This window comes from Heptranchias perlo, chromosome 12 (assembly GCF_035084215.1).
Source record: "Heptranchias perlo isolate sHepPer1 chromosome 12, sHepPer1.hap1, whole genome shotgun sequence".
NCBI classification, from domain to species: Eukaryota; Metazoa; Chordata; class Chondrichthyes; order Hexanchiformes; family Hexanchidae; genus Heptranchias; species Heptranchias perlo.
The window spans coordinates 45390673-45417646 of NC_090336.1; the positions used below are offsets into that span (position 1 = coordinate 45390673).

The 26974-nt window shown below is 41.1% G+C and overlaps 1 protein-coding gene across 1 annotated transcript in view; it reads left to right on the top strand.

Moving 5' to 3' along the window:
- LOC137327999 (very-long-chain 3-oxoacyl-CoA reductase-A-like) overlaps positions 1–26974 on the top strand; it is a 124980-nt gene that overhangs the window by 45225 nt on the left and 52781 nt on the right. The window contains exons 5-6 of the mRNA XM_067994049.1: positions 2414–2478; positions 10803–10847. Of these exons, the coding sequence (XP_067850150.1) occupies positions 2414–2478; positions 10803–10847 (110 nt within the window). The remainder of the gene's footprint in view (positions 1–2413; positions 2479–10802; positions 10848–26974) is intronic.

Genomic DNA, 26974 nt, shown 5'->3' on the forward strand with positions numbered 1-26974 from the left:
ATCGGTAGGGCATCATTTTGATCTTATTGCATGTTAGTGATGTAGAAAAGTTTTAAACTCTTAAAATATTGTGAAGTTTTCACCAGGCATAAAATATCAAAGCTAATACTTGAATCTAGCAAGGGCTTAATGTGACCATCTTATTTGGAAGGCTATCCTGAAGAGCAGGATTTCTCATGCTAGTTACACCAATTTCAGAGAGGCTTCAAGTACCATAGAAGAGGTCAGGTGACTAATCGATAGAGGCAGGGATTGCTCATGGGAACAGACCCAATGACACCAGTCCTAACTTGTATATGGGGAGGAGAGTTGTTGAGGTCCTTGGAGTCTCCTTGCTTTACATCAATCACAATTCTGTTAAATCTCTGAACAATGTAGAAACCAATGATCAGTTACCAAGCATGTGATTTAAGTGTTCCTGTCTTTGACCAAAAATGCAGAAGTAAATTGATATACCTGAAGGCACATACTTCAGCTTTGGTCAAAGTTTTGGAATGGCTCATGTTTTGTACTTGATCCTAACTGAAGTCTGTGCCCACATGGCAATTCCAGCCTTGCAGGCAACACCGTGTAATGATTAGCTGCTGTCAAGGGGACATTGCCGCCCTTTCTAAGCAGATGGCCCAGTTTGTCCAATTTGCCACAATTGCAGCTCCGTCATTGGTGTTCAAGGAGACATCAACAGCAATGTGTGGAACCTGGTAGTTGCTGCTGTCATTGCTTGTCACCAGGACTTGACAGCTGGATGAACAAACTTTTGTCAAAGCCGTTTGAACCTCTGCGTTTGCGTGATCTGAAATTTCTTACCTTGCAACTATTATTTTGCAAACCTTTATTTGACATGAAGGGTTGTTGAGCCTGCTTGTCTTGGTGGTGAACCCACTATATCTTGTTTTTTGTCACGCAGATAACAGCCCTTACACCCACCTTGTCACTTCTGCCAAAGACTGAAAGTTTTATTCACCAGTTTAAGATGAGACTTTAAGTACAGATTAAATAGCAGTGTAATGATATGAATTTCTTAAAGGAGCCAAATCTCTCTCTCCTTTCACCTTTTGTGGGATGATAGCAATATCATATATGAATGAGACTGTACTATACATAATGCTTTGACTTGTGAAGCTGTTCATAAATCATGGTGATTGCTGGTTGTCAGAAATGAAAATCCTATCATAGGAAGGATTTCTAATTTCATTGACATAAATGGTCACCTACCTCCCCTCTCCCCTCCCACAAACCTTTCTTTGCTTTTCTCCCTTCTCTTAAAGGTGTTGACTCTTCCCAAGAAACTTTTTATCACTGGTGCTGGTAGCCCTCGTCTACCTGCCCAAGTAGGGGTTTTCATATCTAATACTAAGCAGTAAAGTGGTGGGCAGAACATTGAATCATGGAGAACATAATTGTTGAACCAGTTCTTTCCGTGCCCCCACCCCCGACTGAAACTTCACAAGTGGATTTGTGGCATAACATGGTATGATTGATTAAGTTTTGGTGTGCTTCTGATCCTTAGGATGAAATTGTATTGAATTCTACCTCAATATATTGAAATTGGGTCAAAACCCAGGAACTCCCTTCCTAACAGCACTGTGGGAGAACCTTCACCACACGAACTGCAGCAGTTCAAGAAGACGGCTCACCACCACCACCTTCTCGAGGGCAATTAGGGATGGGCAGTAAATGCCGGCCTCACCAGTGACGCCCACATCCCATGAACGAATAAAAAAAATTTTTAAAAATTGATTGTGATTGCTCTCCTAAGTACTTGCTCGTTCCTAGCCCAGTCCAACTACTTTGGACTCCTGTCAATTTGATGCTTCGTGTGATTGGTTTGGGTTACGTCTGTTGGGAAGAATTTCTGACATCCCAGATTGTCCTAATAGTGACTGGACTGGGGCAGAGCATGTGATACTGTAATTCTGAGGCAATTAACAGTTCTTGTGTGACATAGAATATGTACAGTGGTGTATTGAACTTTGACATTGACTATCTTGATTATAATGAAGCTTTGGCATGCTTCCAAGCCCTAGGAACATTGTATTAAATTTTACTTCGCTGGGAGTATCCTGGAGACCTGTTTTCTCGCTCTGTTCCCTATGGCCGCATGTTTGTAGGTAAATGTTATTACTAGTTTGTGCACCCTAAAAGGAATTCCCCATTCTTGCTAGTATCACCAATGAGCAATTATAAATGCTTCTTCCCACCACCATTGAAGACCAGTAATGGCATAAGCTGTAGAGAAGTCTCTAATTCTGCTTGCCAGTTGTAGGCTATGAATGGAGATAAAAACAGGAAAGGGGATATCTAATTTGTACTAATGCCACTGATTATTCATTGTTCTTTCCCATTAGGCAATATTAGCAATGATGTTGAAGCAATGCGTTGTAACCTGATGTATTATTTTAATTTCCTTCAGTGAACAATGTGGGAATTTCTTACAACTACCCAGAATATTTCCTGGATGTTCCTGATCTTGACGATGTAAGTATTGTAACATTTGAGAGATTAATATTTCTCTCCTTCCCCTCAAAGGAAAATGGGGGACTGGGTGGTACAGTGGGTTAAAGGCTAGACCTTTATCTTTGGGATGGGTTCAAATCCAGCTCAGACTGATGGAATACAAATTTGCTCTCTATCAGCCCACAGCACAAACACTCCAAGGTTAGTATTTGGGTATCTTCTGTTACCCTGTTATAGTAAACATGGTTGCTAAAGATCCGGGTCTGCTGTACGCGCCTTCTTGGATTCAGTGGAGTTGGTCACTCCCTTTTTTTGGGAATTAATTAATTCGCACTGCCCGATATTTACTTGTACAATAGCAGGGATGTGTTCTGGACCAAATACTCATGACTTTGATGTATATTTATTCAATTTCTTGTAAGGCGGACTGAGCAAATAACTGAGGTGAGACTGAATATGAACTTAAGCTGCTTTATTTCCCATCGGGTAAACAGAGAACAATTATGATCAGATTGATATTTCCCTCTTTGTATTATGGTCGCCACACTACAGGAAGGATGTGATCGCTTTGGAGAGGGTGCTGAGGAGATTCACCAGGATGTTACCAGGGCTGGAGCGCTTCAGCTATGAAGAGAGACTGGGAAGATTGGGTTTGTTTTCCTTGGAGCAGAGGAGGCTGAGGGGGGACATGATTGAGGTGTACAAAATTATGAGGGGCACAGATAGGATGGATACTAAGGAGCTTTTTCCCTTCGTTGAGGGTTCTATAACAAGGGGACATAGATTCAAGGTAAAAGGCGGGAGGTTTAGAGGGGATTTGAGAGAGAACTTTTTCACCCAGAGGGTGGTTGGAGTCTGGAACTCACTGCCTGAGAGGGTTGTGGAGGTAGGAACCCTCAACATTCAAGAAGCATTTGGATGAGCACTTGAAATGCCATAGCATACAAGGCTACGGACCAAATGCTGGAATATGGGATTAGAGTAGACCGGCGCGGACACGATGGTGCCGAAGGGCCTCTATCCGTGCTCTATGACTCTATGACTCTATAATAGAAAAAACAATGAATGTGCTGCATAGCCCCACTTCACTGAGTCATGCATGCTCTGCTGTATTTCATCTTTCTAGCAGCCCTTTACTGCCCACAGCTTTTGATGGTCCTTTTTTAAAAAAAAAAGACACTCCATCCCTCGCTCCCTCCCTCCTCCTCCCCCCCCCCCCCCTCCCCTTATCCAGGCCTCTTCCTTTGATCTGCATTTGTGGAAAGATACAAGACTTTCCAACACTGGGTGTTTTTCGATACCTAGACAAGCTAACATTTTGCTTATCGTTTAGTCTCTAGGGAAATTAGCTGCCTTCTATCTATGATCACATAGTAAAGTGCATATTAAGTTCCTTATTCTCAATGAATTACTGGCATGTATATTTAAAAGCTTTGCAATGTATGTTTCATGGCCATCTATGATTCAATATCTGCGATTCAGGGAAATGCTGAGAACTGGTATAGATCTAGTTACAAGCCTCCTTTAGGCTTGCCTGTAATGAATAAGAATGGGATAAAAAGTTAAATTAGTTTATACATTAAGGTTTGCTGTCTTAAACCTGTATCAAATATGACTTATGAATTTTGTTGCAGCTAGTATTTTTCTTTATGCATTTCTTTACAAGGAATGATTTCAGACTTGCAGTATCATGACTATAATACCTACATGAACAAATAACATTGAAGCCTACTTAAAAGGCTACCTGATAATCAAATGGCCCACTTACCCCTCGCGATGAGCAAGCCAGCACAACTGTTGCAAGAAATTGCAGCCTCCTCCTGTAGCAAAGTGGAGTCCTCCCCACAACAAACTTGGCTGGTGCAAATGTGAGGTGTATCCTGTTTCAAACAAGTGATCAGTCTCTGCCTGGAACCAGGCACTCAAGTGTTTTCTTGGAGGCTCGTCCAGTACAAACTGCCCTCCTACCACCAGCACGGTGACCCACTCACTGACTGTGAAAGACAATGACTCCAACTGACATGACCACTATTAAACAGGTCCAACCTTCCCCCTCCCCAATCTCCAAAAACCAGGACCAAACAAGTCCTTTGACACGTATTGCTCTTAACGCAAGCACGGTCATACCAAAAACACAGATATATCAATGTGCCATGCTTGTGGGAGGAGGCCTAACAAAATTAGTGGCTTTGTAAAATTAGAACCATAGAACCTTTTAGCACAGAAGGGAGCAATTCAGTCCGTCATGTCTGTGCTGGCTCTTTGCTAGAGCAATCCAAAACTAATCCTATTGCCCTGTAGGTGCTCTCCATAGCCCTGTATGTTCCTCTGCTTCAAGTATTAATTTTCCCTTGAAGGATAAAACGTTCTCTTCCTCAACTAATCCTGTGCCTTAGTGTAAAGAAATTTCTCCTAACCTTTCTTATGATTTTAATTTTAAATTGATGACCCCTCATCAATGTCTTCCCAAAGAGGAAATAGTCTTCCCCTGTTGACACCATCAGAACCTGTCAAAACTTCAAAAATCTGTATGAAATCTCCTCATGGCCTTCTGTGCTCCAATGAATAGTTCCAGTATCTCCTCTCTCTTCATAGCTATATTTCCCAGCCTTGGCATCATCCTGCTGAATCTGTTTTACCCTTTCTATGGCTTTAATGTTTCTATAATGGGGCACCCAAAACAGTGCACAACACTTTGGCTATGACCTAACTAATGTTTCATCATTACTTCTTAACTCTTAATGAGTTGTGACTGTACGCTTCATGAATTTAAATTTTTTTTACAAAGCCCATTTAAAAGAACAAAATATCTCTACAAATTCTTTATAACTGCCAATAATTTACTCACCTGTTCTAGTGACAGTTCACTCAGTGGTATCTATTTGGCCTACCCAACTCCTATATGACTCACCTGTTTTATTGGGTCAGCATTGGGAAGTGCAGCAGAAGCAGTGATCAGTTGATATAATTTGCCAAAATCAATGTTTTGTTTGCAAACTAGTTGTTTGCTTAAATGGGCTGAACTATATACTGAAGAAAACAACTTCCTTGTGAAGAGATTTGGGCTGAAAATTTGTATTTAGCAGCACCCCCAAGTGGTCAAATTGTATAAACATTTGATGCAGACACTGATGATTAGTATCAAAACAGTTGCACAATTCATTGCAGGACATTCCTGGGATTCACCGTATGGGGATAAGTTACCTTGCATCTTTTTGTTTCACAGTCAATGACTGTCTGTCTGAATCCTTTGCATTTCTAAAGAATGCTTTATATTCAAATTTCTAAATTAATCGAGAAAATAAGTTGCATGTACAAAGAGCAGCCAGTTAGAATCCCAACAGTTTTGCACATGTCTACTAGAGTTTTTACAGCAAAGATGCAAATACACTGTGGATTTTCTACTTAAACAGTTGCACTAGAAATTATGGAAATGTAAGGCTGATGCTATCACTACTGTACCATTTTAATTTCAGATAGTGCTTGTGAATAGCATCTAACAAAAATGTAACATGGGACCTGAATATTTAAGCTTTAATATTACTTTTTTGTTAAAAAAATGCTTTCAGGAACTAAAACAGTAGATGAACAAACAACCTTGAATGTATGAAAATCCCAAGTTTCAATTTCAAATGTACTTAACATGCTTTTATTTATGAGTCTCATATTTAGCATGTGTCTGTTGCGCCTCAATGTCATGTTTGAAAGTATACATCACATTTGCACATGATTGGCTCAAGTATTATTTTCATAAAATGCTGAAGAATCTAATCCAAACACATCAATTGTCATCCATTTAAGCAGGAACAAAAGGTCCCAATCAGCAAAAAGTATCACTAAAAACAAGAGGAATAAGAAGGGAGAGATCACTTTGATAGGATTGTACTACAGACCCCCAAATAGTCAACGGGAAATTGAGGAGCAAATATGTAAGGAGATTACAGACAGCTGCAAGAAAAATAGGGTGGTAATAGTAGGGGACTTTAACTTTCCCAACATTGACTGGGACAGCCATAGCATTAGGGGCTTGGATGGAGAGAAATTTGTTGAGTGTATTCAGGAGGAATTTCTCATTCAGTATGTGGATGGCCCGACTAGAGAGGGGGCAAAACTTGACCTCCTCTTGGGAAATAAGGAAGGGCAGGTGACAGAAGTGTTGGTGAGGGATCACTTTGGGACCAGTGATCATAATTCCATTAGTTTTAAGATAGCTATGGAGAAGGATAGGTCTGGCCCAAAAGTTAAAATTCTAAATTGGGGAAAGACCAATTTTGATGGTATTAGACTGGAACTTTCAGAAGTTGATTGGGAGAGTCTGTTGGCAGGCAAAGGGACGTCTGGTAAGTGGGAGGCTTTCAAAAGTGTTAACCAGGGTTCAGGGTAAGCACATTCCTTATAAAGTGAAGGGCAAGGCTGGTAGAAGTAGGGAACCTTGGATGACTCGGGAGATTGAGGCCCTAGTCAAAAAGAAGAAGGAGGCATATGACATGCATAGACAGCTAGGATCAAGTGGATCCCTTGAAGAATATAGAGATTGCCGGAGTAGAGTTGAGAGAAATCAGGAGGGCAAAAAGGGGACATGAGATTGCTTTGGCAGATAAGGCAAAGGAGAATCCAAAGAGCTTCTAAAAATACATAAAGGGCAAAAGAGTAACTAGGGAGAGAGTAGGGCCTCTTTAGGATCAACAAGGTCATCTATGTGCGGAACCACAAGAGATGGGTGAGATCCTGAATGAATATTTCACCGGTATTTACGGTTGAGAAAGGCATGGATGTTGGGGAACGTGGGGAAATAAATAGTGATGTCTTGAGTGTACATATTACAGAGAGGGAGGTGCTGGAAGTCTTAACGCGCATCGAGGTAGATAAATCTCCGGGACCTGATGAAATGTATCCCAGGACGTTATGGGAGGTTAGGGAGGAAATTGCAGGTCCCCTAGCAGAGATATTTGAATCATCCACCGCTACAGGTGAGGTGCCTGAAGATTGGAGGGTAGCAAATGTTGTGCCTTTGTTTAAGAAGGGCGGCAGGGAAAAGCCTGGGAACTACAGACCGGTGAGCCTGACATCTGTAGTGGGTAAGTTGTTAGAGGGTATTCTGAGGGACAGGATCTACAGGCGTTTGGAGAGGCAGGGACTGATTAGGAACAGTCAGCATAGTTTTGTGAGAGGAAAATCATGTCTCACGAATTTGAGTTTTTTGAAGGGGTAACCAAGAAGATAGATGAGGGCTGTGCAGCAGACGTAGTCTACATGGACTTTAGCAAAGCCTTTGACAAGGTACCATATGGTAGGTTGTTACATAAGGTTAGATCTCACAGGATCCAAGGTGAGGTAGCCAATTGGATACAAAATTGGCTTGACGACAGAAGACAGAGGGTGGTTGTAGAGGGTTGTTTTTCAAACTGGAGGCCTGTGTCCAGCGGTGTGCCTCAGGGATCGGTGCTGGGTCCGCTGTTTGTTTATATTAATGATTTGGATGAGAATTTAGGAGGCATGGTTAGTAAGTTTGCAGATGACACCAAGATTGGTGGCATTGTGGACAGTGAAGAAGGTTATCTAGGATTGCAACGGGATCTTGATAAATTGGGCCAGTGGGCCGATGAATGGCAGATGGAGTTTAATTTAGATAAATGTGAGGTGATGCATTTTGGTAGATCGAATCGGGCCAGGACCTACTCCGTTAATGGTAGGGCGTTGGGGAGAGTTATAGAACAGAGATCTGGGAGTACAGGTTCATAGCTCCTTGAAAGTGGAGTCACAGGTGGATAGGGTGGTGAAGAAGGCATTCGGCATGCTTGGTTTCATTGGTCAGAACATTGAATGCAGGAGTTGGGATGTCTTGTTGAAGTTGTACAGGGCATTGGTGAGGCCACACTTGGAATACTGTGTACAGTTCTGGTCACCCTATTATAGAAAGGATATTATTAAACTAGGAGTGCAGAAAAGATTTACTAGGATGCTACCGGGACTTGATGGTTTGATAGGGAGAGGTTGGATCGACTGAGACTTTTTTCCCTGGAGAGTAGGAGGTTAAGGGGTGATCTTATAGAAGTCTATAAAATAATGAGGGGCATAGATAAGGTCGATAGTCAAAATCTTTTCCCAATGGTAGGGGAGTCTATAACGAGGGGGCATAGATTTAAGGTGAGAGGGGAGAGATACAAAAGGGTCCAGAGGGGCAATTTTTTCACTCCAAGGGTGGTGAGTGTCTGGAACGAGCTGCCAGAGGCAGTAGTAGAGGCGGGTACAATTTTGTCTTTTAAAAAGCATTTGGACAGTTACATGGGTAAGATGGGTATAGAGGGATATGGGCCAAGTGCAGGCAATTGGGACTAGCTTAGTGGTATAAACTGGGCGACATGGACATGTTGGGCCGAAGGGCCTGTTTCCATGTTGTAACTTCTATGATTCTATGAATCAATAAAATCACTTCAGGGCTTGCATTAAACTGGACAGTAGTACTGGAAATAAGACTTGTAACAAACAAAAGTAACAAGAGAATAATTCAACCTACTTACATAGTAGCATTGTGTGTTTAAAGTGTCAGATTTATGTCTCAGGAAAGCTGTGACTTGAGATCATACGACTTCACAGATGTGAAGATAAGTATGATCTTTTTGTAGAAAACACCAATTAATGAATAATTAGTGAAGTAACGTGACAGAAAAATCCATGTAAATGACATATGCACAAGGGGGTTTGTTTGTACATATTTCTTAAAGCAGCCATGTGTTTTGTTTCAGGTTGTATATAGGTAGGTTGTTGGATTTGTGTGTAATAACAGTTAAGAGTTAGATGTGTCAATTGGGAGGGTAGTCCTGGAGTTTTGAAGGGGAGGTCTGGGAGTGTGCAAGTACCAAGGATCTGGGAGGAGGTTGCAGGATGTGGTCCTTGTAGGGGTAGTTATGATGTGGAGTTTTGGAAAGGGTTTAGTGGAGTCTGATAGGAGCAGGAGAAGAGTGCCAATTTTTGAAACCTAATCCATTAATGCAACTTTGAATTGCATTGTTTCCAGCTATAATTTCTTCAAATCTGGATCATACTGTTTATTATACACTTCCCCCTCACACTTTTCCCCGTCCAATTCCCTCTTTACCAAGCCAGAGGTGTCTCTTTTTTTCTCCTCTCGTGCTCTCTTCTCCTTTTCCCCCTTCTCTTTCCCCCCCCCGACCCCCGGGGCCATCTGTGTCTACCAGCTGCTGCCACTTTGTTTCAAAACCTAAAGATTGGACATGCAGTTTGTATTACAAGCACTTCTTGGTGTATATCCTCTTTCTAGAGTAGTCTGACACTGATTTTAAAATTTTGCAATAAAAACAGAAGATGCTGGAAATATTCAGCAGGTCAGGCAGCATCAGTGGAGAGAAAAACGGTTAGTGGGAAATGTTAACTCTCTTTCTCTCCACAGATGCTGCCTGACCTGCCGAGTATTTCCAGCATTTTCTGTTTTTTGATTTTCAGCATTTGCAATATTTTGTTTTTGCTAAAGTTTTGCAACTTGTGTACTTTGTCCTGTGTTGCACACAGAATTATACCTACAGCGCATTTGCGTATATCAGTGGGAAAAAATTATTCAGTCCAGAAACACAAAACTGTAAAAGAAAACTGCAGCTGATGTCTGTAGCAGTATTTTGGAAGAGCTTTGGGTATTCTGGATCACATCCTAAAAATGACGGAGCCTAATGCTAAACTCATTACTGAGCATTTAAGTTTAAGAATCATATGTTGGATATTATATTTAAAAATTAGTAAATTCTCCTCTTCCCTCCTGAAAACATCAGAGAACTTTTTTGAAGAGTTTTAAGCTACAAATAAAAAGCAGTTCATGCTGATGTGAAGATGACTGCCAGTATTGAAGATATTAACATTTGGGGATAGGGTGGGGTTGGTAAGAAGCATGTAAATCTATTCCCCTAAAAAAATAAATTCCTCAGAAGAAGCACTCTACTTTTTGGAAGTGTGTTGGAACATCACTGAGGGCAGCACTAGTTTTACTGCACAGCCAGCAGAGGCAGTTAATAGTTTACATAATATGCAGGTTAGCCAAATCTGTGGGCAAACTTGGTGCTTTTGCTGTGGTTAATCAGTCTTTTATTACTCTGCATTAACAGGGCAGCTGAACGAAGCATTTAAAGAGCCTCACTTTAGTCGAAGAAGCGCTCTGTGGCATGATACATATTGGTTGGCCACCCATGTATTTGTTACTATTTTTTCACTTGTTAAAATAGTAAATAGAATCAGCTGTACTGTTAATCTAAGTGCTCCCCATTACTATAACATTTAGAAAGTAGAAGTTAACTTACTGTTCTGATGCACTAACACTTCATTTTTCTTCCTCTCAGATGATTAACAAGATGATCAACATCAACATGCTGTCAGTCAGTAAGGTAAAACAAATTCATTCTGTAAAGTTTTGATTCTATACATAAGTTAATTGTATTTGACAAGGTTACACCAATGTTGATCTTGTTGATTAAAATTATACTTTAAAAATGAGCTTGTACCAGTGGATTATCAGTTTGGAAAAAAGTTCTAAAACAGTTTGATATCTCACTATTTAATGCCATCCCCAAGCTTTTTCCCATTCCTTTTCCATAGGCAGTGACTCAAGCTGGGTATGGTTCTTGGGGTGTTAGCAGCACCCTGCTACTTCATCTTCATATGTGAGTCCATACATTGAATATCAGCAGACTTTTCCACAGTGGGGTAGAACCCAAAGCTGTCCTCAACCAACACCCAGAACACTGATCTAAAATGGCACCTCTGGTTGATTTTCACCTTTCTCCAACTGAAGCTAATTATAGTTCCTGCACCACTGTGCCAGCTCAGGTCAGCTAACTCAGCCACAAGATACAAAATTTATTGAATCGCGGGCCTTCCTGCTCTGGATGGTGCAGTTCGAAATAACGTGTTTTTACCCATTTGAGCCTCCGGGAGCAGAGCCACTATTTGTTAATAGAACAGTTTGGGGGGAGAAGCCAGATAAATTTAATATTGAAGCATAATATTTATTTTGCTTTTTGTGTGCATTTGCTATTTGGAAAAGTGTGCATCCTGTCAAATGCTTTTAATTAGAAAATCTGGTTATTTTGAAGGATTGGTTGACAGGATTGCAAAATGATGGCTTTTATTTTCCTTTCATCTATAATTTTTATGAAGCTAGGCCCGAATCCTCATCTTCAGTTGCTATTTTTCAGGCATGTTATAGCATTGATCAGGTTATATTGTGTGTGTATATATGTACTTTGTCAAATTAAATTAATCTCTCATATTAGGTTCAATTTACAGCCTTGAAGCTATCTTTAGCATGACGAATTGTCTGTCACACTTTTAATTGGCTTAACCACTAAAGTTAACTATTCTGATTTGCTCAAGTATCCAGTTGTCACTAGATAAGAAGAGATAGCACTACCAATCAAATTAGTCAAAATTTTTGTCAAAGCTATGAATTTATAACTGGCAACTACTGCAAAACCAACCGATTAAATCATTCAAACTATGTCATAGCAGCAGCCATGTTGCTTACTGACCCATTACAAAAGTCTAACAATTTACATTTTTGTAAGGTATGTAAGCACATACATAATAGTGATTCTTAAAATTGCTAACCATACCCATTTTAGGTTGGAACGTCCTGCATGAGCTGTCCTCTTTCTGGGGCTTGTGGCTTGAGTTCTGTTCTGTTTTGACAGCTAATTGTCTTTGCATCAGTCTTCCTTGCCAGTATTCCCAGGGCTCTGCACACACACAAATTCTACAATGCCTCATTGGGAGGGGAACGAAGAGGGAGAAGTATTTTAAGGGGAAATAAAAAGGATGGGGGAAAAAATGGAACTTGGGGAAATCTTTTGACTCTTGCACCAGCAAGTGAATGGACAGACATAATTTGCATGTGAAACTCGTAGTTCAGAGGTAGAGAACAAGAGACAAAGGAAATATGATTAAATGTAAGATTTAGAACTGAGGGCAGGAGACACTTCATGGAGTTGAGGCTGTGGAATTCACTACCAGGCTTAGTACTTGAGGTAGAAATTATGTCAATATTAAATATTAAATTGGATAGGTGGATGATGGCAAAGGAGTTGAAGGGATCTGAGAACAGGGTGGGTAAATGTATTACAAGCGTGAAGAGTAAATACCCACATGGACTAGTTGGGCTGTTAAAATTTCTATGGCCAGCTGCTGCAGATTCAGGGCCCATGGGAGAGGGGAAAGAGAACCAAAATATTTAGTTGTCATTACATGTTGGTGATTGAGCTGGGAAGGAAGCCTGGTCGTAGGCCAGTGTACTGGTGTTAGGAATCATATCCTTCTGTTTTATTAGTGGCAGACACAGAAATGCAGTGATATGTCTGTGCTTTAAAATACGACAACTGTCAAAATGCCCATGATCCAAGGTCCCTAGTTCACCTGAGGAAGGAGGAAGCCTCTGAAAGCTTGTGAATTTAAAATAAAATTGCTGGACTATAACTTGGTGTTGTAAAATTGTTTACAATTGTCAACCCCAGTCCATCACCGGCATCTCCACATGTGTCAAACAGGTAAGAGACATTGACCTTAATGTTTGGCAGTGCCATCCAGATATCATGAGGTGGATATCTCACGTCAAACAAAGGAGAATAAGCTTCAACCTGAGTTTTAAACTCTACTTTTTAATCTCCAAGCAATGCCACAGGACATCAACTAGTAAATATTTGGTTCATGTAAAGAATTGTTTAATATGACAAGACTTTGCAAACTTCATGTGTGCTTAAGATTCCAACAGTTATTTAATTTATAATTTTTTTTCACAATTAAAATCATTTCGAGATAACTGCAATTTAAATGGTGGTCAAGTTATTGGTGCTCATTGTGGCAGAATTGTCAACATTATCTAATTTTGATAAAATCTTTTGCAATAATGTCTATTTAGCTCATTTATACTTAGGTTTATGAGAAGAGAGCAAAGTCATTACATCGTTTTAGGCCACTCAATATAAGATCAAGCTGTATTAAACCTTGTATCAAAATATCCCAGACATTCACATTATCACCTAGGTTTTTCAAACTTGACCTCACTACAGTTCCTTCAGAGACATGGGTTTCAATCACATTATCTACTTATTCTTCCATTTTTAGTTCTGGAATCAAGATTGGACAAATTAAGTTTATAGAGTCTCCTTTTAAAAACAGCTTTAAAGCTGAAGGAATATTTTTAGAGCTGTTGCACATAAGGAAACAGGTGCTGATATTAAGTTGTAGCATGTTCCTTGAGGTAGTGGAATACAACACACAAGCTTTCCTCTTGGGGCCAAAGATAATAAGCCCATCAATGGCTGCCTTTTAGATAATTAAGTATAATAACTAAATCTACCTTTTGCCATTGCTTATTCTCATTTAACAGTTGAAGCCTCCATCGCAGTCTAGTGTAGTGGTGTTCTGCTACCTTCCAAAGTCGAGGAATATCACAATAGGGCACGTGATAAACAAGTAAGCTGAATCAAAGTGAAGATTGCTGGATGCATGAAAGCACTTTCCAGGACATTGGGAGCAAAGGCTTATCTCTCGGAGTAGTTAATGATACTAAAACCTTTTTTCCAACCCCACTCCAGGGGAAAAAAAAAATCCCAAAAATGCAACGTGCTGTCCTGTATTAATTTTGTTGTGATCAGGTAGACCCGTATGATCTATTTTGAGGAAGGAAATGCTCTCAACTTAAATTATTCATTTAAACAAAGTGTGTAATTCTTGTCACATTGAACTTAAAATAATTTTGATAAATACCATAAAAATCCATTCGCAGAACACATGAAAATACCTTTTACAGTTAAGGTGTCCCGAGTAAAAATTTCTCTTTTTTTAAAAAAAGAACTCTATACGATATTATTTGCATTATAGGAAATTTATTCACTTTTTTTTATTTACGGTTATCAGTTTGGCTCATTGGTAGCATTCTCTTGTCGGTCATAAGTTCAAGTGCCACTCCAGGACTTGAGCAGGTTATCTGGACTGATACTTCAGTGTATTGATGGAGTGTTCCATCAGGTCTTGCCTGTTCAGGTTGATGTAAATGATCCCATGACACTACTCAATGAAGCATTGGGGAGGTTTCCATATCTTGGCCGATATTTATCCCTCCAGCAGCAACACTAAAATAGATTAATTGGTCATTCTTATTGCTGTTTGTGGGACCTTGCTGCATGCAAATTGGCTGTTGTGTTTTACTATGTAACAGTGACTACACCTCATAATTGGCTGTGAAGTGCTTAGGAATGTCCTGAAGTCATGATAAACTCTGTAAAAATGCAAGCTTGTTTGTTATCTTTTGCCTTAGTAAAATCTATCTTAACATCACAACTGGCATACTAGTCAATGACATCAGAATTATGTCCCAGCAGCATTGTTGGTTTGAATGGATTCTGATGGAGTTCTTTCTGTTCAGAAATCTACATAGCATCTTATTAATTCTGTAACTCAATGATGCACAAGTACTTTTGAGGCTAATCACCTAGAAGTCATGAGCTGCAGTAGTGTCAGGAGCAGGAGCCTTCCTTCTAAGAATTAAATCTGTATCATATTCTAGCCTTTTCTAATAGAGGGCTTTGTTGTGCTGTCTTCCAGAAGAAAGTTTGGTAATTAATTCTCTGTGCAAATTAATACCATTTGAAGTTTGATGCAAGGACTTATCAGAGTTGACGTTCACCAAACAGGTGACGCCATGCTTACTCATCTAATGTTGCTTTATCTGCTGGAATAAATCATTTCTTATCCTTCAGTGCAAAACAGTTTCTGAGCAAACATTTATCAAAGGAAGTAAGCGCATAACACAGTTGTATCTGAAGAGCTAATTAATACTCTTGGATGGCTCAGCATGAGTGTCTCATATCTGCCAATTTATGGTTACTGGATGGACTGCCAACAGCTACTTCACCTTTACAGACCATTTTGGCCAAAAAGCATCGAAAGCCGCCACCACCAATTGTTAGATGCTGAGATGGCAGCAGCTTCGGTTTAGCTTTTTAGCATCACTGCTGTAAAAGGAAAGTTGCAAGACTGGATTGCTATGGGGATTATAGATGTGCCCATTGTTTGGAGACTGTACATAGATCATGGATCTTGACTTCCAAATTTTATAATACAACACCCTTTTGTTTTCCTGATGGAATCTTCTATGTCCTAGTAAAATCGGCCTGTGGTTGGATACCAACATGAATACTTAACATCCCTCTTCAGGTTCCCAAAACTACATAGAAGTGACTTGAAACTATCTAATAAGAATTGTCCTTTCAGCCGATCATGTCCACAGCCTTTCTTGCAAATACATTCGTACATTAGCATCTACAATGGCAACACAGTAACAGATCTATATTCCTACAAAATGAAATCAAATCTATGTCTTAGTAAAACTACATCAAGGGGGAAATTTTTCTCTTGCTTACCAGTGGGAGGCTTCACCTTTTGGCAGCATAAATTAGAAATTTGTGCGTAAGGCAAATATTCTCAAATTTAACAAGTTTTTTTTTGAAGAAGCGACTATAGGTAAAGGGGTTGTGTATAAGTTGTTCCATAATGTGTTTGACAGTAGACTTGTAAAAATGTACACTTATGGTACAAGAGGAAATAGAGCAGCATGGATAGAAGGTCGGTTGACACTGGAAACTAAAGGTGAGTGTTGCTCAGATTGAAGGGTTGGATGTGGTGTATCCAAGGGGTCACTGGGTCTACTTTTGTTCTTGATTATGTATAACAGGTTTGTACTTGGGCATAGGGAACATGATATTGAAATTTACTGATACAAAAGAGAGGAGTTTGACCATTAGCAAGGAGGACATGCAAGGTTAGTGGAACAGGCAGCCATTTGACAAATGCAGAGAAGTGTGAGGTATGCATTTTGCAAAGAAACCAAGGAATGAGTATAAACTCAAATGCTGAATGGAGTGAAGTCCCAAGAATTGATTATTCGTTTATATAAAGCACTGATCTGCCCCATCTTGAGTGTTACGAATTTCAATAGGTACATTTTTGACACTACTTTTGACAGTGAGGTGACCCTTGAAAACGGCGAAGTGGATAGAAATGTTCTTTTCCAATCCTGTAGAGTCCCATGTTCCCAAAGTCAGTAATGCAACATGAATAGCAGTGGTTAGGAAGGAATTTCCTGGGATTTTTTCTTCTCAAATTGTTATTTGTTTTGCCTTTTTCTCCCCGAGAGTTAGCATTACTGTTGACTGGAGGGTGGCCTAACAGGGTGAGCACTGATGGGTATGGGATTCTCTTTGTTCAAATGCAAGAAGGTTAAGGGGAAAACCTCATTGAGATAATGGCATAGACAAGGTGAACCCACAATATTATCTGGTCACCCTATTATAGAAAGGATATTATTAAACTAGAAAGAGTGCAGAAAAGATTTACTAGGATGCTACCGGGACTTGATGGTTTGACTTATAGGGAGAGGTTGGATAGACTGACTTTTTTTCTCTGGAGAGTTGGAGGTTAAGGGGTGATCTTATAGAAGTCTATAAAATAATGAGGGGCATAGATAAGGTAGATAGTCAAAATCTTTTCCCAAAGGTAGGGGAGTCTATAACGAGGGGGCATAGATTTAAGGTGAGAGGGGAGAGATACAAAAGGGTCCAGAGGGGCAATTTTTTCACTCAAAGGGTGGTGAGTGTCTGGAACGAGCTGCCAGAGGCAGTAGTAGAGGCGGGTACAATTTTGTCTTTTAAAAAGCATTTGGACAGTTACATGGGTAAGATGGGTATAGAGGGATATGGGCCAAGTGCAGGCAACTGGGGCTAGCGTAGTGGTATAAACTGGGCGACATGGACATGTTGGGCCGAAGGGCCTGTTTCCGTGTTGTAACTTCTATGATTCTATGAAAGATAAGAGGATTAAATTTAACTTAGTGACTAGTCAAAGGGTGAAATGATCTAATGGGTAAAGTAGTGCAATCAAACACTGGGGAATTTCAAGATATAGTTGGATCTGGGTAAGTTGAAGTACTAGAGGGATGAGTCTGATGGCCTTTTAAAAAAAAAAAAATTTGCAAAACTGCAGGAATTTGATGTATTGCCGTACTTGTAGAACGATCAGCATCAGGCAGAAAATCAAATCTTGTGTTGTCAGTGCTCTGCGCACCATTCCAGAGAAATTTCTATAATTGTGTCTAGAACAATTTCAGATGCCCCGTCCAGAGATCTCTGCTGCCGACCCACTTGGAATGCAAAGCATTAGTTTTGATTTCATTTTGTAGGTATATGTTACTGTGTTGCCATTGTAGATGTTGAATGTGAGGTAATTGTGACATTTGCTTCTTTTTGTTCTTCCAACTGGAACATTAATCACACGTAGAAGGAAAATTGCACTATTAAACTAGTTTTTGCTTGGAAAAATTGGCCTGTGGTTGGATACCAATATAAATACTTAACATCCCTCTTCAGGTTCTCAACCATATGGAAGTGGTTTGAAACTATCATCTAATAAGAATTGTCCTTTCAACAGATAGCTAATGTCCACAGCCTTTCTTGCAAATACATTTGTACTGATCTTATTAAAGACTGCTGCATATAATTCTTCATTGAGGAGTTAATCCTTCTAGCATTGCTAGATTCAGAATTGAATAACAAAAGTAGAATGACATAATTAATGGTACTTCTGTTGCAATAAGATCTTCTATCTAAATGCAGAGTAATACAGCATTTTTGTCTTTTTGAAAAAGTCCTTGTTTAGATGACCTTTTGAACTTGTCCTGCAGATAATCAAAAAGCTTAAAGGTTGACACAGGGTGTGGAGGAGAGGCCTGGGTAAGAAAGGTCTTTACAAGTTAAGTACATGTATGCCAATCTTGATCCAGGGAAACTAAGTCTGAGCAAATGTGTCTTGCCTCCACATCCCAATTGATGGCTTAATTGCAAATAAGCATCAGACCTAAATATTGAGCTGCAAACACCCATTAGATCTTTTCTGTAAGTGATGGCTGCTATGATTTCATCTTATTTATCCAGTTGTTGCAAGTTGACTCCTGGATTGCTTAAAGTATAAAGGCAGCATACTACAGCTGATATGCTTTACAATATTTTTTTTGTAGTTGACATAATGCCACTGAGTCTCCTGGAACTGTCAGCTTGATAGATTTGGGGAGCTTTGCAGAGTGTTTTACATTAGAACAAGAGATGTTATGTAAATACAACATAACATCTTATTGAAGAAGCCTCGATCTCAGTGACCAGTCTACCCCTCCAAGTCCCATTGACCAGCCAGCTTGGCTCATTAATCAGCAACAATGCCCTGGAGCACACCAGAGCTGCTTGGCTCAGATATCTGGATACCGAATATCAGAGGGTTGACTTGGTTTTGAATTTCCATTGCCAAATGTGTCATCTTGAAGCCACCTCAACACCAGAGACCTTGCTTAACTTGCTGCCCCCAACCTTTTTTGGAGAATAGTTACCAGTTGGTCATTGGACAACTGATTGACATAGATTTGAGTCCTTGCTATATAGACAGCAGGTACCAGGCGGTCCTCGTGAATGGCATGGTGAGCAAGACGAGGCCACCATTCTCTCGAACACGCTTTGGAAACACACCACACTCAGATGATTCCACTAGTTGGAGATGCAGAATTTCAGCAGTAGCTGCTTGCCTCTGCAACCGAAACAAGATAGGCACCAAATGCTGTATATATCTAGCACTAGGTGGTAACATCTTCCAGCAACTGTCATTCCAGTTTGTTTCCTGTTTAATGCACATCCACCTTTTAAGCAGTGTGGAAGGAATTGGCCAGCACATCTGAAGCTAGGCAGCACACCTTGATTATCTAGATGTCCAAGTCAGATGCTGTGTAAGCCTGGTAGTATTGAGTACCCACTCCGAGGCCAGCACCCCCTACAGACTACTCATTGACAGATTAGTGTAGGCAAGAGCCCTTGCTCCCTATATCTGCATTATTTTTGCCACAAAACCACCTCATGGGTTGTCCTGGAACTCTTGCAATGCCTGAAGAAAGCCCTTCTGTTGAATGTTTGAGTTCTGAACCACAACTGAGTACTGTGTTAACACTGCTTGTATGCCACACACTTTACAAGCAACGTTAAGTGGGTTTCCCCAGAGCTTTACACAATCTTGTACAAAGCCACGACCTGTCCTACACATTCCTCTTTAGGGCAGAATGCAACCTGTTTTCTGATTTAGTCTGCAGACCTCCAACATTTGTATGCTGCGACAACCTGAAGAGATGTTTTAATAGCCACTGATATTAGCAAGATTCCTCAGTAGTTTTTGGTGTCTCTATTTGCAACTTATGAAGGAACTTATCACATCCTCAGGATGTCCCAGTGAACAAATGTGGCAAATATTTTATGTGCAGCAAGGTCCCACAAGCAGGAAATGAGATGAATAATCAGTTAATTTGCTTTCTGTGGTGTTTATAGTAAAGAATGTTGACCAGGATACCAGAACTCCGTCACTCCTGAAGTAATGCCATGAATCTTTTACATCCATCTGTACAAGCAGGCATCTCCATTTAACAACTGTGAAAGATGATGCCTCCAATACTAGCACTGCACTGAAATTTCATCCTAGATTACTTGCCCCAGTCCTGGAGCAGGGTTTGAACCCAGTCTTTTGACTGAGCTATCAACTGAACCCTGCTGAAACTATAACTACACTATATGGAACACTTTGGAATATGTACTTCAAACATTATCCATTTTTACCTATTCCAGGTACTGGAACACAAAACCCAGATTGATACTCGGTGTAGTACTGAGGGAGTGCTGCACTGTTGGAGGTGCCGTCTTTTGGATGAGACATTAAAACTGTCAGTCTGCCCCCTCAGGTGGACATAAAAGATCCCATGACACTATTTTGAAGAAGAGCAGGTGACTTCTCCCCGGTGCCCTAGCCAACGTTTATCCCTCAACCAACACCACTAAAACAGATTATCTGGTTATTATCACATCAGCTGTTTGTGGGAGCTTGCTGTGTGCAAATTGGCTGCTGCGTTTCTTACATTACAACAGTGACCACATTGCAAAAAAGTACTTTGTTGGCTGTAAAGTGCTTTGGGACCTCCTGAGGTCATGAAAGGTGTTGTATAAATGCAAATCTGTCTTTCTTTCCTATTTACCAGCCTTAGAAGGGAAGCTGCAAGTTGAGTTGGTGGTTCCTGGCACATCTTAATACTTTGGGAAAGGGATGAATAAATTTCTGTCTGAAAACACTCTTCCACTCCTAAAGGATGTAACTATTCCTACCCATCCTCCCATCTTCTCACCTTGTGATACCATTCGAGGAGGTGCCCAATGGGTGTCAACTACTCAACCAGAGGGGAATTACCCTGGAATGCATTGCACATTTCCTCATAGCCAAATGAATAGTGGAATTGGCAAAAGCCTGGGAGTAGATTCGCTCACCATCTGCTGGAGTAGTGCATGATGAGGCGAAAAAAATTAAACTAAAAACACACTATTGGCTACAATATTAAAAGCAAAACCTATTTGAAAACAAATGTGTTTTCAGTAACATTTCATATTTTGTGCTAAAAAGGCACCAGCAATTTTTTTTGTTCTCCCTCAAATTTTTGAACAAATCAGTAAAGGTTTCATTTAAAAACTCAAGCACCTGAAAAGTATATTTTGTAAATAGATTTGTTTTGCATAAATTGCTCAGTTTTTCAGCTTTTCTTTTTTTAAACAACTTGTATTTATTTTTAATTGTTTAACATCTGTGAATCTCCAACCTGGAGTGGGTCGTTGTAACTAATCCTGCACTACAAATTTAAATTTAATCTGTAGATGATGCGCTTCAGCCATTAGCAAATATGGGAAACAAGCTTTCAATTGATTCATGCATTCGCCAGTGACTCAAAAAAACAAATGGGACTCTTCAGTTTATAGAAAATAGACTGGACTATTTTGGAAAGGTGTGAAGTGACATCAGTGATTTATAGTCATGGGTTTTGCATTTTGTTTTGGGAAGTAGTGAATGGCATGACAGGGAAGTTAGTTGCTATATCCACTGCTGCTCATTCACATTTATGTTTCCACTCTTGCCTTCTTCTCCCCAGCCCACCATCATGTGCTCTTCTCCCTATCCCCTTGCTCTTTACTGTTTCTGCTTCCTTAGCCCAATCATCCCCCATAGACTTCCTGTTCCTTCCCTTCTCTTTCACCGTCTCCTGATGAATTTTCCTGCCTCCTGCTTTCTTGCTTCTGCTTTTTCTTCCCTTTTTGACCCCTTCCCACTTCACCTCTTCCTGTTTTTCTCTTTTTTTAAACAAAAAATCCTGTTCCCTGCCCAATATACTACCATCCCCAATTCCTCCTTAATCCCATGCAATCTTTCCACCTTCTCTATTCTCTACTCAATCGTACCGCTTTCGGCCATCCTCCTCAGTCCTACCGCTTTCGGCCATCCTCCTCAGTCCCACCGCTTTCGGCCATCCTCCTCAGTCCCACCGCTTTCGGCCATCCTCCTCAGTCCCACCGCTTTCGGCCATCCTCCTCAGTCCCACCGCTTTCGGCCATCCTCCTCAGTCCCACCGCTTTCGGCCATCCTCCTCTGTCCCACCGCTTTCGGCCATCCTCCTCTGTCCCACCGCTTTCGGCCATCCTCCTCTGTCCCACCGCTTTCGGCCATCCTCCTCAGTCCCACCGCTTTCGGCCATCCTCCTCAGTCCCACCGCTTTCGGCCATCCTCCTCAGTCCCACCGCTTTCGGCCATCCTCCTCAGTCCCACCGCTTTCGGCCATCCTCCTCAGTCCCACCGCTTTCCTCTATCCCCATCAACCCCTATGACCACGTCCGCTTCTTCCATTTCCTTTTCCTACCCTCATCCTTCCACAACAACCCTCGCACCCCCCCCCCCCCCCCCCCAAAATCCCAATCACAAACCAGTGTCACTTGGCAACAGTCCAGCGCTCTTAGTGTTTAAGACTAAAGTCCGACTGAGCAAGAATTAGGCAGCAATCCAGCAGAGAATTCAAGCTGAGGTAGGAAGCAGCAGCGTGGCACAGAATTTAAGATGGGGCACTCGGCATTGGGCCCAGGAGAGGGATGTAGCTTGCCCTGTGGCAGGATGCGCAAGGTACCTAGGAGAGGGAGGTAACAAGTCCAGGAGAGCAGGCAGTAGGAAGAGGTCAAACAAAATCGAACATTAAATTGAAGCTAAAGTTAAACTTGTCTCCAGTGCCACTTAGATGAACAGATGTGGATCCATTGAGTAGCATAATTAACCAGTGATGGCAGGCCTGAAATGTAAGTAATGGCAAGTGTAGGAAGCAATTCAATTTAAAAGCATTTTTCGGCATGGCAAAATCGGGACAACAGGAAGTCCGTGCTAGATGCAAAACTAGGTTTTTAAAAGTGCAAATATGTATCGTAGTTGATCCCTCCTACACTGGATTTTTGAGTTTGTTCCCTCAAATTCAAAAAATCCCAAGTTTTAGCACCATGTAACAGTGCATTAGTGCATCACTGTTACTGACTTTTTACTTGGTTTCTAATATTTCCCAAATATACTTAGAACATAATAGGAGTAGGCCATACGGCCCCTTGAGCCTGCTCCACCATTCAATCAGACCATGACTGATCTTCAACCTCCACTCCACTTTCCTGCCCGATCCCCATATCCCTTGATTTCCCCTAGAGTCCAAAAATCTATCTCTCAGCCTTGAATATACTCAATGACTGAGCATCCACAGCCCTCTGGGGTCGAGAATTCCAAAGATTCACAACCCCGAGTGAAGAAATTCCTCCTCATCTCAGTTTTAAATGGCTGACTCCTTATCCTGAGACTATGCCCTCTAGTTCTAGACTCCAGCCAGGGGAAACAACCTCTCAGCATCTACCCTGTCAAGCCCCCTCAGAATTTTGTGTTTCAATGAGGTCACCTCTCATTCTTAACTTGAGAGCATAGGCCCATTCTGCTCAACATCTCCTCATAGGACCACCCTGTCATCCCAGGAATTAATCTAGTGAACCTCCGTTGCACTGCCTTTAAGGCAAGTGTATCCATCCTTAGATAAGTAGACCAAAACTGTACACAGTATGCCAGTTGAGGTCTCACCAAAGCCCCGTACAAATTGTCGTAAGATTTCCTTACTCTTGTACTCCAACCACCTTGCAATAAAGGCCAACATGCCATTTGCTTTCCCAATTGCCTGCTGAACCTGCATGCTAACATTTTATATTTCTTGTACCAGGATACCCAAGTCTCTCTGGACACCAACATTTAATAGTTTCTCACCGTTTAAACAATGTTCTGTTTTTCTATTCTTACTACCAAAGTGAATAATTTCACATTTCCCCACATTATACTCCATCTGCCATCTTCTTGCCCACTCACTTAACCTGTCTATATCCCTTTGCAGGCTCTGTCTCCTCCTCACTGCTAACTTTTCTACCTAGCTTTGTATTCATGATGTGGAGATGCCGGTGATGGACTGGGGTTGACAATTGTAAACAATTTTACAACACCAAGTTATAGTCCAGCAATTTTATTTTAAATTCACAAGCTTTCGGAGATTTTCTCCTTCCTCAGGCAAATGTTTCAAGATCTCCTTGAAGCCTACGCATTTATACATATTGAACAATACATGGTGTTTACAGACTGCCCCTGCAACTGCCCGTTGCCAAGGCAATCACCGTGTTCAGACAGAGAGGTGTTACCTGCAGAACCCCCGAATACACATTCAACAAAAAAACAAACAGGGAAAAAAAACAGAGAAAAAAAAACAGAGAGAGGCAGAAACATCCGGAAGGCAGAGAGAGCCAGCAAATGACCCATTATATTAAAAACAGATAACATTTGTTCGCTGGTGGGGTAACGTGTAGCGTGACATGAACCCAAGATCCCGGTTGAGGCCGTCCTCATGGGTGCGGAACTTGGCTATCAATTTCTGCTCGACGATTTTGCGTTGTCGTGTGTCTCGAAGGCCGCCTTGGAGTACGCTTACCCGAAGGTCGGTGGATGAATGTCCATGACTGCTGAAGTGTTCCCCGACTGGGAGGGAACCCTCCTGTTTGGCGATTGTTGCGCGGTGTCCGTTCATCCGTTGTCGCAGCGTCTGCATGGTCTCGCCAATGTACCATGCTCTGGGGCATCCTTTCCTGCAACGTATGAGGTAGACAACGTTGGCTGAGTCACAGGAGTATGAACCATGCACCTGGTGGGTGGTGTCATCTCGTGTGATGGTGGTATCTGTGTCGATGATCTGGCATGTCTTGCAGAGGTTACCGTGGCAGGGTTGTGTGGCGTCGTGGACGCTGTTCTCTTGAAAGCTAGGTAGTTTGCTGCGAACGATGGTCTGTTTGAGGTTGGGTGGCTGTTTAAAGGCGAGTAGTGGAGGTGTGGGGATGGCCATAGTGAGGTGTTTGTCCTCATTGATGACATGTTGAAGGCTGCGGAGAACATGGCGTAGTTTCTCCGCTCCGGGGAAGTACTGGACGACAAAGGGTACTCTGTTGGTTGCGTCCCGTGTTAGTCTCCTGAGGAGGTCTATGCGATTTTTTGCTGTGGCCCGTCGGAACTGTCGATCGATGAGTCGAGCGTCATATCCCGTTCTAATAGCTTTGTATTGTCAGCAAACTTGCATACCCGGTCCCTTCATCCAAGTCATTAATAAAAGTTGTAAATAACTGAGGCCTAAGCACTGATCTTTGCAGTACCCCACTACTTACAGCCTGCCAACCTGAAAATGACCTGTTTATCCCTACTGTTTTCTGTCCGTTAACCAATCCACTATCCATGCCAAAAGTTACCCCCAACACCATGAGCCCTCAACTTACATAACCTTTTATGTGGCACCTTATCGAATGCCTTTTGAAAATCCAAATATACTACATCCACTGGTTCCCCTTTATCTACGCTGCTAGTTACATACTCTCAAAACTAATAGATTTGTCAAACACTTGTTCCCTTTCATAGAACCATGTTGACTCTGCCTAATCATATGATTTTCTAAGTGCCCTGTTACTGTGTCCTTAATAATGGATTCGAGCATTTTCCTGGTGACCGGTGTCAGGCTAACTGGCCTGTAGTTCCCTGTTTTCTCCCTCCTTTCTTGAATAGTGGTGTTACATTTGCTACCTTCCAATCTGCTGGGACCGTTCTAGAATCTAGGGAATTTTGGAAGATCACAACCAGTGCATCCACTATCACTGCAGCCACCTCTTTTAGAACCCTAGGATGTAGGCCATCAGGTCCAGGGGATTTATCAGCTTTTAGTCCCATAGTTTCTCCAGTACTTTTCTCTACTGATATTAATTACTTTAAGTTTGTTACTCTCATAGCTCCTTAGTGCCTCAATATTTCTGGTATGCTTTTTGTGTCTTCTGTGAAGATAAACACATTTTGCATCAACACATCTGCCATTTCCTGATTACCCCATTATAATTTCTCCTGTCTCAGCCTCTAGGGACCAACATTTACCTTTTGCTCCGCTCTTCCTTTTACATACTTGTAGAAGCTCTTACAGTCCGTATTTATATTTCTTGCTAGTAATTACAAAAGAGCTCCTGACATTTTCACTAACTTTTTGTCAACCGATTTATCCAATGGTCTTTGAAGAGGAAACTGTTGAGATGCACAATAATTAAAATCGACAGTTTTTTTTCCCCAAGGTCAACAGGCCTATTTCCTCACTAATGAAACACGTTTATAAATTATCTTCTTTGTAAACGTTTTTGTGTCTTGAAATTACTCAAAGGATTCCAACTCCTTTTCAGAAGTAGTTAGGTTTTGGGAGGTGGAGATGTTATGGTAAGTGATGTTTTTGGCCCTGGTTTTTCCAGTTATATTTTGTTCTTGTGGCTGGCCTAATAGTTAAAACAAAGGCTTTGGGTAGTTAAGATCCCAAGGTCAAAACCTAGTTTTAAAAAGCCCATTCCCTTCATTGTCCCCTTGTAGTGAGGTTGCCAGTTTTGGCTGGATAATTTAGGTTAGAGAGAAATTGACTGGTCCAGGAAAGCATCGAGGTGCTTGCATGGATGGTATCTAAGAGTCTCCACAAGCTGGACAGTGTTGCCTTTTCAATTGAGCATGATGGTGTGGAGGCTGAAGGCTAACATGTATGCAGACAGTGGCACAAAGCTGGACTGTTTGTTTAATTATTTTCAGTAACTTTGGACAGCTATAATTCATTTTTACTAAGCCACAGAGGGCAATAATCAAATCTAAAATGCTGTTTTACTTGGTTAAATGAAGTTATACTTGTATTTCAGTGTGTTTAATTACCACCGTCTTTTATTGACTGATCGAAGAACATGCCTTTGCCCATGTCTGGATACTTTTAGGTGCTTTGCTCTTCATCATTATTTAGCAGTTGCATGTTAGCTGAAAGATGTATTTCATGTTGCAAGAAGTAAAATACTGACATTTGGGTGTTTCACTTGCTTTAAACATGAATGGTTTGGATGAAGGCCTTTCAACCCATTTTATGCTCTTTCACAATATTAACCCTACCATCTTCACACTATATACAACATCCAGCTGTCTCTTAATCTGCTCCAGTTGTTGATCACCATCTGTGTAAACA